Source organism: Syngnathus acus, chromosome 14, assembly GCF_901709675.1.
Source record: "Syngnathus acus chromosome 14, fSynAcu1.2, whole genome shotgun sequence".
NCBI classification, from domain to species: Eukaryota; Metazoa; Chordata; class Actinopteri; order Syngnathiformes; family Syngnathidae; genus Syngnathus; species Syngnathus acus.
The window spans coordinates 9,305,235-9,321,784 of NC_051099.1; the positions used below are offsets into that span (position 1 = coordinate 9,305,235).

Genomic DNA, 16,550 nt, shown 5'->3' on the forward strand with positions numbered 1-16,550 from the left:
ACATGCTGTCTCCCGTTGGTCAGGAAGCTGGTGATCCACTGACAGGTGGAGGCAGGCACCGCGAGCTGGATGAGCTTCTGGTGGAGGATGTCAGGAGCGATGGTATTGAACGCCGAGCTGAAGTCCACAAACAGGATCGTGGCGTACGTCCCTGGGGTGTCCAGGTGGTGCAGGATGTAGTGCAGTCCCATGTTGACCGCATCGTCCACCGACCTGTTTGCCCGGTAGGCAAACTGCAGGGGGTCGAGCAGGGGCCCCGTGCTGTCCTTCAGGTGGCTCAACACTAACCTCTCAAAAGATTTCAGGACCACAGATGTCAGGGCGACAGGTCTATAGTCATTCAAACCTGAATCCACTGTGGTACGAATGGGCACGGTGGTTGCTTTCAGTCTTCCATTTTTCTATTTTGCCACTCGTGCTGTAATGCATGGTGATCTAAATGAGGCCCGTTGGGTTGAGGTCTGCGCGAGTCAACTCTCCGTTTGGCCGCTGACCGGCCGGCTGGCATCAATTTAAATGTGCTCGTTGCGTGGTTCCCGAAGGGGAGGGGAAGCTCTAATCTTGTCAACGCCAAGCATTCGCCCGGACAGAGCCTCACGCAAGCCACCTGTGGCGCTCTTCCAGACATTATAATGGCTTCATAGTAACAAATAATGTGACTTCAGCACTTGCCGTACTGCCGGACACTGTCTCCTCATCAGCTGCTCTGCAAATGATTGACCGAGCCAGCGGGGCCCCCTTGGCCCGGCTTCCTCCTCCTGCGCTCGTCAAACATCAAACCGCGCCAGAGCATGGTGCACCGCAGCTCGGCCTCGAGAGCCGGCGCCTGGCTAGCCGCCTGGCTGGCCTGCGCCTGGCTGGCGTGCGCCTCCGGCAAGCTGGGGGCTGGCCTGCGGACGTGGGCGCGCTTCAGCAAGCTGCCCTACCCGGGTGACAAGGCCTTCCTGTACGGCACCTTCCCTCCGGGCTTCATGTGGGCGGTGGGCACGGCCGCTTACCAGGTGGAGGGCGCCTTCGACAAGGACGGCAAAGGCCCGTCCATCTGGGACACGTTCACGCGGGATGGCAACCGCATGGCCACGGGTGACGTGGGCAGCGACAGCTACCACAACACGGCAGCCGACATGCGCGCCATCCGCCAGCTGGGCGTCAGCCACTACCGCTTCTCACTGTCGTGGCCACGACTCTTCCCCAACGGTACCCACGGGAGCCTGAATCAAGCGGGCGTGCGCTACTACCGCGGCCTGCTGGCCCGGCTCAAGGAGGCCCGTGTGGAGCCCGTGGTGACGCTGTACCACTGGGACCTGCCCGAGGCGCTGCAGCAGCGGCTGGGCGGCTGGAGCAACCCAGACATGGTGGAGGTTTTCCGGGACTACGCCGACTTCTGCTTCCGGACATTCGGCCACGACGTGCGCTGGTGGATCACCATCGACAACCCCTTTGTGGTGGCCCGACATGGCTATGGGACCGGGGTGGTGGCCCCGGGCGTCAAGGGCGACCCCGACCTGCCCTTCAAGGTTGGCCACGTGCTCTTACAGGTCAGACCCTTATTTTGTCATCATTCTCTTTTGAAAGGGACAATGTCATTTTACCATTTTAGCTTTTGCTGTCCATTTGAAATGTTAAGCCCTTGTTCATGAAACCCTTACCCGGCTTTTAAACCCCAACCCCAAGTACGAATTGGAAACCCGAACCCAGATTTGAAAACCTCATTTGGAACCCACCCGACTGCAAACCGTAATCTGATCCGAACGGAAACGTAAGAAACTCCCCAGTTCTGAGGGTTTGAAAGCACGGCTGACCCGTTGCTGTCTCGTTGCTTTGGAGGCTCACGCGGCGGCCTGGCACACGTACGACCGCGACTACCGGCGGCGGCAAGGCGGGCGCGTGTCCATGGCGCTGGCGTCCCACTGGGTACGCCCGAGGCGGACACGCGTGGAGAGCCTGCGCGAGTGCCAGTGCTCTCTGGAGTACGTGCTGGGCTGGTTCGCCGGGCCACTGTTTGGCGACGGCGACTACCCGGCCTGCATGAAGGCCCGCCTGGGCCACCGGCTGCCTGCCCTGGGCGAGGAGGAGCGCCGTCAGCTGCAGGGCACCGCAGACTTCTTCGCACTGTCTCACGGCGCCACCCTCAGCTTCCAGCTCGTCAATGACAGCCTCAAGTTTGGCCAAAGGGAGGACTTGGACCTGCGCATGCTCCTCTACTGGGTCAGCGCCGAGTACGACTGGCCCGACATCTTCGTGGTGCAGAGTGGCTGGTAACCGCGCTCCGCCGTTTTCCCCTCTGGCATCTTTTTATGCCGCTGCTCTTGTTGCAGAGGCTTTCACTTAGGTCGACTCAGGCACTCTCCTCGGAGTGGCCGTCCTCCATTTATTGTGTAAAATGAAAATCGCACTGAAAGATGTCATGGCAGGATGGCAGACATTGCTCACCGACACCTATTAAGTTGTAATTGTGAAGAACCCGTCATGGCCAGCACCGTCAGCGGTGATTAGCTAGGACACCTAGCACCCCGGTAATGAAGTGGGAATAAAAGCAGTGTGTACTCTTTCAGGTATGTGTCGAGCAGCACCAAAACTCAGGACCCCAAGCACATGTATTACTTGAAGAGGTTCATCGCTGAAGCTCTAAAATGTGAGTGACGCCGCTGCCTCGGCGCCCCGCCTGTGGCTGATCATGTATGCGGCGTGCGCGCAGCCATCGCAGTGGACGGCGTCAAGGTACTGGGCTACACAGCGTGGTCCCTGATGGACGGCTTTGAGTGGCACCGTGAGTGCGGCATCCGGCGGGGACTTTACTACGTGGACTTCAACACGCCCGACATGAAGAGAGAGCCGAAGATTTCGGCTACCTTCTACAAGTAAGCCCGCGTGACCTTGACGCTCCACATGTGCCGAGTCAGCAAAGAGGAAGTCGCCGTCGTGGCTCGTGAAACATTCACTTCTAGTTGATGATTGACTTTTTATTTTTTACTTTGGATGCCCCCTTCTCTTGGGGTCACGGACTGATGGCCAAACATCACCGCTAGCCAAGATTGCTGTTTTAGCCACTACACGGGCACCTCTCACTGCTCAATTCCATGGTTAGCAACGATTGTCCATTCATAAGATAAGATAAGATAATCCTTTATTATTCCCTCAATGGGGAAACTCCTATGTTAGCAGCAGTACACTTAACATATACACACACACACACATGCGGGGAAGGGGGTAAAAGATTTAAAAAAGTAGAAGGTATATATAATTAAAAAATATGGACAGTATATACAAAATACACAATATGCAGTGGAGATAAACAAATATTAGATAAAAAAATAGTGCAAGGGAAGAAAAAAAAATAAAAGTGACGAATCTTGTGTTTCGGCTGGGGTGTTGCATTTGCCGAGTGCCGAGTTGTTGTCCGTAGTAGCACTGTTGTCCATTGCCAACAGAAACGTGATCCAGAGAAACGGCTTTCCGGAGCTTCCAGAGAACCGTCCTGCTCAAGGGGTTTTCCCGTGTGACTTTGCTTGGGGGGTCTCCGCCAATTCCATCCAGGTTAGTGGGCAACTGAAAGCTTCATCAACAAACATTTTGCGAAACGTTCACTTTTGTTGTTTTTATTGGCTGAGACAGACTGATTCTCATGCAAACAATCCAGATTTTACATTTTTAAAATGAAACTGACTCATGAACCACAAATACACACAACATTTACAACATCATGATGATGGCTGATGGCGCCACTAACTTCAGGCTTCAAACTCAACCGTTGGGAACAAAATGCTTGGCCGCCATCTAGGTACTCGCAGAGATTCAGGGCTCCGTCCCAAACAAACACATTCTTCAGGTGGAAAGCTCTCCCAGTCAGTTTGCGGACCCCAATGTGTACGTGTGGAACAAGGCCAATGGTGAGCTGACCCAACTGGAAGGCTTGCTAGCGCTACCTGCACAGCGCGACGCACACTGCGCCGCCTACATTAGCATCAGACAGCAGGTGACCTGCAACCGCAACGCCATGTGTCTGTGAGAAGGTCGTGCTGCCAAAAGTGACAGTTGCTGCCGTTGTACTGTCAATGTTGGTGGTATCAGGTGGATGAAATCCAGGCGGTGGGCGTGAGCCACTTTCACTTCTCCCTCAACTGGTCAGCGCTGGTGCCGACAGGCGACGCGGCACGGCCCAACGCCACCCTGCTGGCTTACTACCGCTGCTTCAGCCGCCAGCTGCTGTGCGCCAATGTCACACCCGTGGTCACCCTGTGGCACCACACGCGTCAAGGCAGCAGCCTGCCGCCGCCACTCGGGTGGCTCAACAGGTAGCCGACTTCCGGCGACGCAACAGGCCCAGATAGCATCTGAAGGTGTCGGTGTGGATCCGGGCTTGTGTCCAGGGAGACCCCGCAGCGTTTCACTGAGTACGCCCGTCTGTGCTTCCGCGAGCTGGGTGAGCATGTGAAGATGTGGATCACGCTCAACGAGCCCAACGATGAGACGGTGAGCTACCAGGAAGCTCATCGGATGCTGCTCGCCCATGCACTTGCTTGGCGCGCCTATGACCAAGACTTCAGGCCCGTCCAGGGGGGTCAGGTGGGTGCAGCCCCGTGCGTGCGGCTCCGTGCGTGCGTCTCCGTGCGTGCGGCTCCGTGCATGCGGCTCCGTGCGTGCGTGGAACATCCTGCTCTTCATGCGCGCATTGATCTCAGGTCTCTCTGGCCCTGCACATGGACTGGGTGGAGCCGGCTTTCTCGTACAGCCGCGAGGACGTGGAACCGGCCAAGAGGGTTCTGGACTTCCGAGTGGGGTGGTTCGCCGAGCCAATCTTGGGCAGCGGAGACTATCCTCCTGGAATGAGAAGCTGGCTGCGTCAACTCAACTCACTTGAGTGTGTAGGCCGTCCGTGCAAATTAATCCACACTCAGTCAGGAGTAGACCCACCCCATTCAGACATAGCAAGTCGGCCATTTTGATTTGAAGCGGGCATTTGGAGGTTAAGCTGTACACACTCCTCGTGACCCAATTTGAAAAGGCTCGTAAGTGACTTTGGACGGTCCTGCTGCAGACTCCCGGTGTTCAACGAGGACGATCGGCAGCTAGTGAAGGGCACGTACGACTTCTTTGCCATCAGCCACTTCAGCGCCGAACTGGTGACGCGCGCCAAGGAGGACCCGTAAGAGTGAATGCGCACCACCGCCGTGCCGCCGCTGCGCCACCTGTTGAGCGTGCGGCGCGTCCGTAGGTACACGTACACATCGGAGCTGGAGGTGCAGCACATGGTGGACACCACGTGGATCAAGTCGCCCCGGCCCGTGGTTCCGTGGGGCCTGAGGAAGGCACTCAATTGGGTGAGGCGGATGTACACATTCAGGACCTGCCAGTGCATTCAGTCAGGCTTTTGTTTACCCCCTGAAATGGCTTGATTAGAATAAGTGGCTTGATGATTTGAAATATCGGGCAGTATATTCAGGCCAAATTTATGAGTTCAAGTGTCGGCTACAAAGTAGCCCGTTTGGAATTGAAACGTGGCCCTCCGTCGTCAAGTATGCCCGTAGTGTGTAGGGTTAAGCGTGCTGACGACAACTGTCCTGGTGATTGAAATTGCAGGTCAAGGAGCACTACCCACACGTGGGCATCTACGTGATGGCCAACGGCGTGCAGGAGGACACGGCCCGCTTCAAGGACAGCCTGAGGGTCTTCTACTTGTACAACTACATCAACGAAGCACTCAAAGGTAAGCGCCCGTCCGTCTGATTACGCTGGTCCGACGTCACTGGCAGGGTCGTGGACACGGGAGGGTAAAGTCACTCAACTGTGGTCGAGTGTGGTACTCGCCACTGGTTTCTTAAGCCAGCCAACTGAAAAAGTGGTTCTTGGGGCAAAATCCAGCATGTGGAATTGATATGGAATAATACTTTTTCTGGCAGCGATCACCTTGGACGGCGTGAATCTGAAGGGCTACTTTGCATACGCCCTGAATGACCAGCGCGACCCGGGCTTCGGCCTGTACGGCTATGTGCATGGGGAGGCGCTGGCCAAGGCGTCGCTGGCCAACTACCGCAACATCATCCGCCATCACGGTTTCCCCGCGCAGGGGGCGCCCGCGCAGAGATGCCCCCGCGCCGCCCGACCCTGCGCTGCCTGTCGGGCTCTGGCCAAGCGACCCGTGGTGGGATTCCTGACGCTGGTAGGCTTGGCCGCGCTCGTCGCCTTGGCTCTCATCGTCTACTACGCCTACGGGAGGCGCTAAGGTGCTTACTGACAGCCTCGTATGGAGGAGTGCTCGCTTGTGTGACTTTTTCAAATTTATCGGGACCCAAAGTTTATTGCAGTAATCTTGTGCACTTGTGTGTCGTTGCGCTTGGATCGGCCTGTTCTCAGCGAGTGCTACACTTGGCATGGTATTGTAAAGGTGGGAATCTCATTCGCGTAGCCTGGCTAGTGCACCATGGCTAATGTGCATCAGCGATGCGGTGCATTTGTGTCAATAAATGTCCAAACAATATCATTAACAACAAGCCACTTTTAATCTGAGCGCATGACGGCGTCCGGCATCAGAATATCATGGCGTCCAGCCCGTCCTCCATGAACTTCTTGTAGACGGCCATGAACTTAGCGGTGAAGGCCTCCAAGTGGTAGATGGCTTTGCTACCCAGCTGTAGCCGGTGCTCGTAGTACGCCGCCAAGTGCGCTACCTCCGGCTTTAGGTGCCCGTCGCAGTTGTTCAGAAGCTCCCTGACCAATCCCTGCCAGGAAGAGCTTGTTAAGAAGAGTCCCACCTAAATTGTCTAGGTCAAATGATGGCCAGACAAGCGAGCTACATTTTGGAGTCAGGCCAGAAATTTGGTGACAATTATTCCAGCAGAGATTTTTTTTCATGCGTGTCCACTAACCTTCATGATGATGTCAGCAGGGATGCAGTGAGTCAGCAGCTCGTACAACCGACCTCGCACTTCCAACAATCTGCTCCAAACAGGATGAGCTGAACTTGAAGTATTTCCACTGCCCCCCGGTGGCCTTTAGTTGTAGTTGCTTGCAACTTAGCAGGAGTGGGCAGCTAGGCCTTAAGAACCGTACCAGATCCTAGCCGGCCGGGTTAGCTAGGATTTCAATTTGGGGGCGGCATGTTGCATGCGTGAGCAAAATGGCTGCCACCCGTGGACCCTCTTACCTCTGTGGGGTCTGCTGGCTCACGATGTAGTTGGCTGTTTCCCGGAGGAACACTTCCCAGTCTGGTTCTGTGATTTCCTGGTCCGACGAGAAGGGGTACCTGTAAGAGGAGGCCGTCAAATCATCGAGCGACAAACAACGCGTCGGAGCTCGATAGCGCCGTGGCAAAGACGTGTTATGGACGTGCAGGCAGCGCTCGTTGTGAGGTGATGGATACAAAGGAAATGTTCTAGCCAGACAAGGAAGCGGAATGGCATCCCGGCAAGCGTTTGTAAGGCTCACCGCTTCGCCCTGCAGGCCTCACACATCAGCAGGGCTTTGCGGAGGTTGCGCCCCGACTTGTCGCTGATCCGCTTGGCCAGCTCGGGCAGCAGGAGGAGACCCTCCTTCTTACATGTCGACGTGAGGACGTGACACACCTAGGGTACGAGGGGGAAAAATGCACACATGACTTTGAAACGACGTCTGTTACTCCGGAATCCTTTTCCTCTTGGCATCCCCGACCCAGCCGCTGACACGGGCCATCTCCGTGACGTTACCTCCTCCGTGCTAGGCAGAGGGACGCGGACGGCCAGGCAGCGGCTGCGTATGGGCCCGATGAGCCTGGAGGTGGAGTTAGCATAGAGCACCAGGCGGCAGGTGGTCATGTACTTCTCCATGGTGCGGCGCAGAGCGTGCTGGGCGTCCTTGGTCAGGCGGTCCGCCTCACTGAGCAGAACCACTGGCGAAGAAAAGGGTGGCGGCGTCACATCACGCGTGCTCCTTGAGTCGGGTGGCGCCCGCGTACCTCACCTTTGAACTCTCGCTGCGTGCCGGACTGGATCTGCTGGGACTGGGCCATGGTCTTGATCAGTTCCTGGATCACCACGCGGTCCTGGTTGCCCGCATCACTGAACAACGGTCAACGTGGTACTTTCAGCCAAGTCAGGAAAAGAAAAGAGGGCTGCGCTCACTGTAAGAGCTAATGCGTTACCTGGGGTTGACCTCCAAGTGGTAGTTGCTGGCTATGGTGTTGATCTCAATCTTCTTCTTGGAGGGAGCCTACACACCAGAAGAGCCCGCAGAGGTGAGCGCGCTGTCTTGGATGTTTTCTCCTGTCACAGACACCGTTGCCCCAATTGATGTTCTCACCACAATGGTCTGGTGCTCGATGCGAAGCTTCTCCACGCCGGCGCCATAGAGCTCCCTCAGCAGACACATGATACGGGTCTTTTTGCCCGCACCTGAAGGACCATACACCAGCAAGTGCGGGAAGTCGCCGCATTGAACCTCAAACACACACACACACACACACACACACACATTTTACATGTTGCTAAATCACTCGTATCATTTTGGCACCTAGGACATGCCCATGCGAGGGAATACGCTTGCAGTTTCACCTAGAATAATCTCAGTCATTTGCTTTTTCTGTAGGTGAAGGGGAAAACAGCTCAATTAAGTTGTGTCTTTTACAACTTCAACGATACTAAAAAGCAAAGTAATGCAGTAATCGCCCATGTTTGCTAGTGCTGATAGGGATTGAGACCTGCAGCAAATGGCAAAATTAAATTTAAAAAAACACGTGGTCATGACGGAAGCTATGTGTGAAGCGGTTTGTTGCAGCTGTTGTGAAATGCGCTGTGTAAATAAATTTAATAATAATAATAATGATAATAATAAATAAACTATTGTTTTCTACATAGTTTTAGCTTAGAAGCTAAGCCACCGAAGGAGGGCAGCGCCGCCAAGCCCGAACTTGTGCCTGTCTTCGTGCCATCCTCACCAGGTTCTTGAGTTGGGATGCTTGCTCTTTGTGGTAATCGAGTTTGCCGAGCGACGTGGGTCGGTATTTGTCCACCCACAAACTCATTTTGGTGTGACTTTAACGGCTGCGTTTCCTGTAGTTAGCTAAAATATTTCCCGCGGAAAAGCTTGTTTGCACTGCGACTTCCCCTTCAAGTACGGAAAGTGAGAAGGGTAAAATGGATAACGAAAACGCAAACGCGCGAACTAATTACAATTCTACCAGTCATCGACCACGCAGGCATTGAGAGTAGGGTTTTTGAGAAAGAGGACACCTTTTTTAGGGGGGGGTTGTCATCGGTGTATCAGTGCATGTTATGACACAAATGACATGGTGTCTGTATAGCAGGGGTGTCCAAACTTTTTGCAAAGCGGGCCAGATTTGCTTAGATGAAAATGTATAGGGGCCGACCATTCACACCGACATTCCTCGAACCATCCATCCATCCATCCATCCATCCATCCATCCATCCATCCATCCGTTTTCTATACCGCTTGTCCCCACGGGGGTCGCTGGAGCCTATCCCAGCGATCAATCGGGCAGTAGGCGGGGGACACCCTGAACCGGTTTCCAGCCAATCGCAGGGCACACAGAAACGAACAACCATCTGCGCTCGCACTCACACCTAGGGGCAGTTTGGAGTGCTCAAATGGCCTACCAAGCATGTTTTTGGGATGTGGAAGGAAATCGGAGTGCCCGTAGAAAACCCACGCGGGCACGGGGAGAACATGCAAACTCCACACAGGGAGGGTCAGAGGTGGAATCGAACCCACACCCTCCTGTGAGGCGGACATGCTAGCCAGTGCGCCACTGAGCCGCCCCTCCTCAGACCGTTACCATTGTAAATGAACTTGTAAATATGTAACTATATCCTTTGCTGTCTGCAGATATGCAAATGAGAATCTGTTGTCAATTAAAAGTTAAAGATTAAAATAATCAATTACAATTTTATGAAAGTTGAATAAATGTTTTATTAGATGTAATAAGTTGGGCGGCTCGGTGGTACACTGGTTAGCACGTTCGCCTAGGACAGGGGTGGCCAACCCGCGGCTCGCGAGCCGCATGCGGCTCTTTGCCGGGTTTCATGCGGCTCCTTTACGTTCGGCTCGCGAGCCGCATGCGGCTCCTTGCCGGGTTTACGTTCATATGAACATTTGTGGGTTTATTTGTTTGTTTGTTTTTGTGCGTGTTCGCTTCGCTTGAGTTCAATATGGTATTTTCGTCAAACGCTGCATGTTCGCTTCGCTTGAGTTCAATATGGTATTTTCGTCAAACGCGCATGCGCATGAGGTGAAATCCCGCAAAGGAGGAGGGGCAAACCCATGGGGGGGGATGTGGGTCTTTGCGGTACTAGTCTCTGACTGGTTGGCCACCCCTGGCCTAGGAGTTAGGAGGGTGCGGGTTCGGTTCCACCTCCAACCCTCCCTCTGTGGAGTTTGCATGTTGCATCTTCTCACCAAGCCTGCATGGGTTTTCTCCATTGAGTTGTTTTTACTCTAGAGAAATTGATCTCCGTCCATGCATTTTATTTAAGATTTAAGAAGATACAACATCTCTACATTATTTATACAACTTACATTATTTATACAACTTACGGCTGGTTTAGATTTTAATATTTCATATTTGCTGGATTTGATTTCGTCGTCTATATTTCGGCTACACATTACTACCAATTATAGTGGTCTAAATCGGGTTAAAATAACTTTATACGGATCAATCGTTGTTTAAAACGAAGCAATACAACATCTCTACATTATTTATACAACTCACGGCTGGTTTAGATTTTAGTATTTCATATTTGATGGATTTAATTTTGTCGTGTATATTTGGGCTACACACAGACCAATTATAGACGTCTAAAATCAGGCTTAACTTAGACTAGTTGTCTAATACAGTGGTTCTCAAACTTCTTTGAAATATTTTTTCAGCCAAGTACGCCCTGACCAGCGCAACACATTTCTGGTCGAAAAGAAAGAGGTACAGGATTGTCCCATCAGTGTTTTATTAAAGTTAAACAACTTGTAGCAATGTACCTGACAGACACATTTATGTTTCAAACATTGCATATATAAACAAAAACGATAAACAGTAAACAGTGACTACCAAGAAGGCATAAACCCTTTCAAAACTCAAATAATGTATGCAGAACACTGCTAATTTATATCAATCTTTCTTGTAATAATCTCTTGCAAGGAAATAAAAATATACATAACTAAAAATGTGTTCACAAAAATAAATTAACTTAATTATAAATAAATAATATCTTGTTTACATAATAAATTGATAACTTAATAATAAATACAGATTTGCTTATAAAAATAATCAACTTTACCTAAATCTTTCTTGTAATAATCTCTTGCAAGGAAATAAAAATATACATAACTAAAAATGTGTTCACAAAAATAAATTAACTTAATTATAAATAAATAATATCTTGTTTACATAATAAATTGATAACTTAATAATAAATAAAGATTTGCTCATAAAAAATAATTAACTTGACCTCTTTTGGGATAAAAAAAGAAACTCTTTTTCCTCTTAAAATTGAATTGTTGCATTGAACATTTGATTTTGATTTGACAAGCATTGAACAAGCATTGAACAGTCTTGAAGCTTGAAGGAGTCTTTTGCAATCATACTACATAGGGGTGTAAATCGCGGGTTTTGTCACGATACGATATCATATCGATACAAAGAACAACGATACGATATTTGCCGATATCTTAAAGCCTGCTGTGATTCATTCACGATACATCACGATATACTAGTGCTCTACGATCGATATAGAACAATATCCTGCTTTATAACAATTCATACGCAAAATCAACAAGGTACTGCAAACTCTTTATTTAGGAAATTACAAAGTGCTCCCAAACGAATGACTTGAAGCCCAAAGGGGAGCGAATTTCCTCGTCTTCTTGGACACTAGCGATAGCACCAGCCCAGGAGCCGCGTAGTTGTCGGCTCCCCTTTCACGTGCCTGCTCTGCTCACAACACAACATGCTGCGCACTGCTCCCGGAAAGAGGAAGCAAGCAACAATGAACTGGATTTCAAAATAAAGTCGCGTCTAATGTCCGAGGTCAAAAACGGGCGATATAGATCGATGTTTACTAGGGGTGTAAATCGCGGGTTTTGTCACGATACGATATCATATCGATACAAAGATCGCGATACGATATTTGCCGATATCTTAAAGCCTGCTGTGATTCATTCACGATACATCACGATATAGTGCTCCACGATCGATATTTTTATTTTTATTTTTAAATAAAAAATATAGAACAATATCCTGATTTATAACAATTCATACGCAAAATCAACAAGGTACTGCAAACTCTTTATTTAGGAAATTACAAGAGTATTGTTGTATACAAAGTGCTTATTTTAACACTGAACTTTATCAAATTCCTATATTTGTTCTCATATAAGTAAAGAAAAATGAATATTCTTTCTTTTTTTGTAATACCATTAACTTTAAAGTGCATTACTGAACTATTTATTTACAATAATTTTAATTGTCCGTTGAGCCATCTTTTCTTTGCAATCCAAAGTGCTTCCAAACGAATGACTTGAAGCCCAAAGGGGAGCGAATTTCCTCGTCTTCTTGGACACTAGCCATAGCACCAGCCCAGGAGCCGCGTAGTTGTCGGCTCCCCTTTCACGTGCCTGCTCTGCTCACAACACAGCACGCCGCGTACTGCTCCCGGAAAGAGGAAGCAAGCAACAATGAACTGGATTTCAAAATAAAGTCGCGTCTAATGTCCGAGGTCAAACACGGCGATATAAATCTTTGTTTACGTTTAGCATCGATGCCAATAAATCGTAGAGCATTATATCGATTAATCGATGTGTATCGATGAATCGTTACACCCCTAATGTTTACGTTTAGCATCGATGCCAACAAATCGTAGAGCATTATATCGATTAATCGATGTGTATCGATGAATCGTTACACCCCTAATACTACATTTTAGTGAGAAACATGGAGCTATGGTGAACGTTTTTTTGGCTTTAGCTACGAGCAAAGAAACCGCATAAGAAGCCTTCAGGGTTGATGTAGTGGAGGCTTTTCGCATTGTGTCTTGGGATGACTTGAAGTCAGAAGGTTTCCTCCTGAAGAACTCCGGTGGCTTACCAACATGGCATCCGTGTTTTGTGGTGAGATGCCGCTGGAGATGTGCCGGCTTCATGCTAATCAAACAATAGTCTTCCATGTACTGTCGGTACTTCGTCGGCTCTGGTTTTGCCTTAATTTTTACTTGTTTCTCCGTGTTTTCAACAGCAGCATCGCTGCTACGCTTAAGCCACATCTCCGTGTTACAGTGCGTCATCAAGGCAACCGCAGGTGACTGCTATTGGTTTGTGGAGAGTCTGTTTATTAAGGATTAAAATTGAATACTGAATATAAAACATACATTTGTATTTCATCAAACTTTTTATAACTAATTCTCAAGACAATCAGGCTTACTGTGTTTTTTTTTTGTTTTTTTTAATACCGCTATATATTTTTGTAAAATCTCACGTACCTCCTGGAGTACCTCCACGTACCCCTATTTGAGAACCACTAGTCCAGGGGTGGCCAACCAGTCAGAGACTAAGAGCCACATTTTTTACTGTGTCATCGCAAAGAGCCACATCATACACATGAGCACACATGAACACCCCCCCCACACACACACGCACACAAACACGCACGCGCACACGCACACGCGCGCGCGCGCACACACACACACACACACACACACACACACACACACACCCCTCTGCTCAGCCAAATTTATTGTGTGACATTATTATGTCACGCACCAACATGATAATGACAAATTGACTCCTACAGTACTAAAACCACAGACCAAAGACCACATTTTCAACAATGAACATTGTGTGCATTGTCTCACACAGACAAACTCTCAGTTCAACAAATTCCACAAACAAAAACATAATAGGTTTTTTCACTTACTATGTGTGGCGGGACAGACCATTCGTTAGAGTTCGTCGTTTTCAGGAGACAAGATTTCAATAACGTCACTGAGGCATATTTTAACGAACTCCACTTCATTGTATGGCTTTTTAGCCCGTGCAATGTTCCAAGCCAGTTGAAACAATGCAAGTGTGACAGTCTCTGAGTGCTTCGTAATTTTTTTGAAAAACTGTACCTATTTTTCTGCCTGACTTTTCAAAGTCTCCAAACTTGTGCTTGCGAAATTCAGTCCCTTTTGCAAAGTCCTTATCGATATTGGCATGAAGTGAGCTGAAGTGGCGCTGACCATTTGAAGCTTTTAAATGCGCCAATGACGTCCGACATATCAGGCAGAATGGCTTGCCATAGCGTTCAACAAAAAACAACTTTAACTCTGTTAAAAACGTCCTGTGTTCATCGTCATATATTCGTTTAGCTGTGCATTTTTTCCTTGCCATTTTGGCAAGCGTCTTGTCAGCTTTTCTGGACCTAATGGGCCCCCGTAGTCAGAGTCGCCATTCATAAAAAAAGCGGGCAAAACCAATCGCTCTGTTTGTCCCTCCTCCTTTGCGGGATTTCACCTCACGCGCATGCGCGTTTGACCAAAATACCATATTGAACTCAAGCGAAGCAAATACGCACGAAAAATAAACACAAATGTTGATATGAACGTAAAAGAGCCGCATGAAACTAGCCAAAGAGCCGCATGCGGCTCGCGAGCCGCGGGTTGGCCACCGCTGATTTATTATTTATTCATCACTCTTATTGTTCATTGTTTGTGCCTTCTTGTTTTTATTTTGCGTTGTTTTACTTGTATGTTTATCGTGTACTGTGTCTCGTCACCGTGGGATAGGGGAAACGTAATTTCGATTTCTTTGTGTGTCTTGGCATGAAGGAATTGACAATAAAGCTGACTCTCTCTCTCTCTCTCTCTCTCTCTCTCTCTCTCTCTCTCTCTCTCTCTCTCTTATAGACGTTTAATAGACGTCTATCCCGTAGACGTCTAAAAACCTTCACATATAGACATCTAATAGACATCTATCCCGTCGACGTCTAAAAAACTTTAACATATAGACGTCTAATAGACGTCTATTCCGTAGACGTCTATGCAATAGATGTCTACGGCATAGACGTCTATTTTTATTACACTTTTAGACCATTTTTAGACGTGTTTTAGCCGAGACGTCTGGGTAGTAGGGGTGTAAATCGCGGGTTTTGTCACGATACGATATCATATCGATACAAATATCGCGATACGATATTTGCCGATATCTTAAAGCCTGCTGTGATTCATTCACGATACATCACGATATAGTGCTCCACGATCGATATTTTTATTTATTTTATTTTTTTTAAATAAAAAATATAGAACAATATCCTGATTTATAACAATTCATACGCAAAATCAACAAGGTACTGCAAACTCTTTATTTAGGAAATTACAAGAGTATTGTAGTATACAAAGTGCTTATTTTAACACTGAACTTTATCAAATTCCTATATTTGTTCTCATATAAGTAAAGAAAAATGAATATTCTTTATTTTTTTGTAATACCATTAACTTTAAAGTGCATTACTGAACTATTTATTTACAATAATTTTAATTGTCCGTTGAGCCATCTTTTCTTTGCAATCCAAAGTGCTTCCAAACGAATGACTTGAAGCCCAAAGGGGAGCGAATTTCCTCGTCTTCTTGGACACTAGCCATAGCACCAGCCCAGGAGCCGCGTAGTTGTCGGCTCCCCTTTCACGTGCCTGCTCTGCTCACAACACAGCACGCCGCGTACTGCTCCCGGAAAGAGGAAGCAAGCAACAATGAACTGGATTTCAAAATAAAGTCGCGTCTAATGTCCGAGGTCAAACACGGCGATATAAATCGATGTTTACGTTTAGCATCGATGCCAATAAATCGTAGAGCATTATATCGATTAATCGATGTGTATCGATGAATCGTTACACCCCTACTGACGATGTAAGTGGTTCCCCTAACAAGAGACATGACCGATTACATGTGTATAACCTCTAGGACGGTGTTGCTCCGAGTGTTTGTTTACCTTACTTAGGTCCATTTTTGCTTGTTAGCACGATCGCGAATTAGCATCTTTCCGCTAACTCAGTTTACGTGACCGTTAGCCTGCATAGTACTTCCAATACCACTGTTATTCACCTACAGTTTAACACAGCATTCGTGAATTTAATGTCATTCACGGTAAATAGAGGTAATTTATTACCAAGAAGTGTTTATTTACAGTGTCCGAGTTATATTTACATGGTGTTGAATTTGTCTTTACTTCTTTATATTTCAGAAACTGCTTGCTGGATTGCTAGTTGGTTTGTTTGCTCGCTGCCGGCTTGCTTGTTTTTGTTTGCCTAAAATTTAGGCAAACTAATTTTTGTTGCGGGCCGCATCGTCGTCATAGTTTTCTTAAGAGGTCTGTCAACCCAAATAAATGTATGAACGGCTCATATTATATACAGTACGGACTACTCAAATTGATGAATAATAGTTTTCAAATCTGAAACAATTAAAAAAATATATATATATTTTGAAAAAAATGAACAGTGAAAAGAATTCTAGTAATATTTTATTATAAATATGTTTTTCTATTTTTTAAAAGTGAAGACAATTTGCAATTTTCGTACTGACACGAATTTGATT

At 48.2% G+C, this 16,550-nt stretch overlaps 2 protein-coding genes across 3 annotated transcripts; one reads left to right on the forward strand and one right to left on the reverse strand.

Annotated features, from left to right (window-relative positions):
- Positions 1-759: 759 nt before the first annotated feature.
- kl (klotho) lies at positions 760-6,478 on the forward strand. Of its 2 annotated transcripts, XM_037270179.1 has the most exons (14): positions 760-1,538; positions 1,828-2,258; positions 2,556-2,635; positions 2,699-2,861; positions 3,432-3,537; positions 3,830-3,976; positions 4,072-4,295; positions 4,371-4,566; positions 4,683-4,861; positions 5,039-5,146; positions 5,216-5,321; positions 5,581-5,707; positions 5,901-5,975; positions 6,068-6,478. In XM_037270179.1, exons 1-14 carry the CDS (start codon positions 792-794, stop codon positions 6,427-6,429), a joined length of 3,051 nt encoding a protein of 1,016 aa, XP_037126074.1. In that variant the 5' UTR covers positions 760-791; the 3' UTR covers positions 6,430-6,478. The 2 variants fall into 2 exon arrangements, with proteins under 2 accessions (XP_037126074.1, XP_037126075.1); XM_037270180.1 differs by having other exon boundaries at positions 761-1,538; positions 5,901-6,367.
- Positions 6,479-9,089, reverse strand: rfc3 (replication factor C (activator 1) 3). Its single transcript, XM_037270282.1, has 9 exons — positions 8,909-9,089; positions 8,275-8,412; positions 8,117-8,184; positions 7,936-8,033; positions 7,683-7,864; positions 7,426-7,562; positions 7,145-7,243; positions 6,867-6,936; positions 6,479-6,719 (listed from the first exon to the last, which is right to left on the reverse strand). The coding sequence occupies exons 1-9, from the start codon at positions 8,993-8,995 to the stop codon at positions 6,528-6,530; spliced, it is 1,071 nt and encodes a 356-aa protein (XP_037126177.1). The 5' UTR covers positions 8,996-9,089; the 3' UTR covers positions 6,479-6,527.
- Between the last annotated feature and the right edge of the window lie 7,461 nt (positions 9,090-16,550).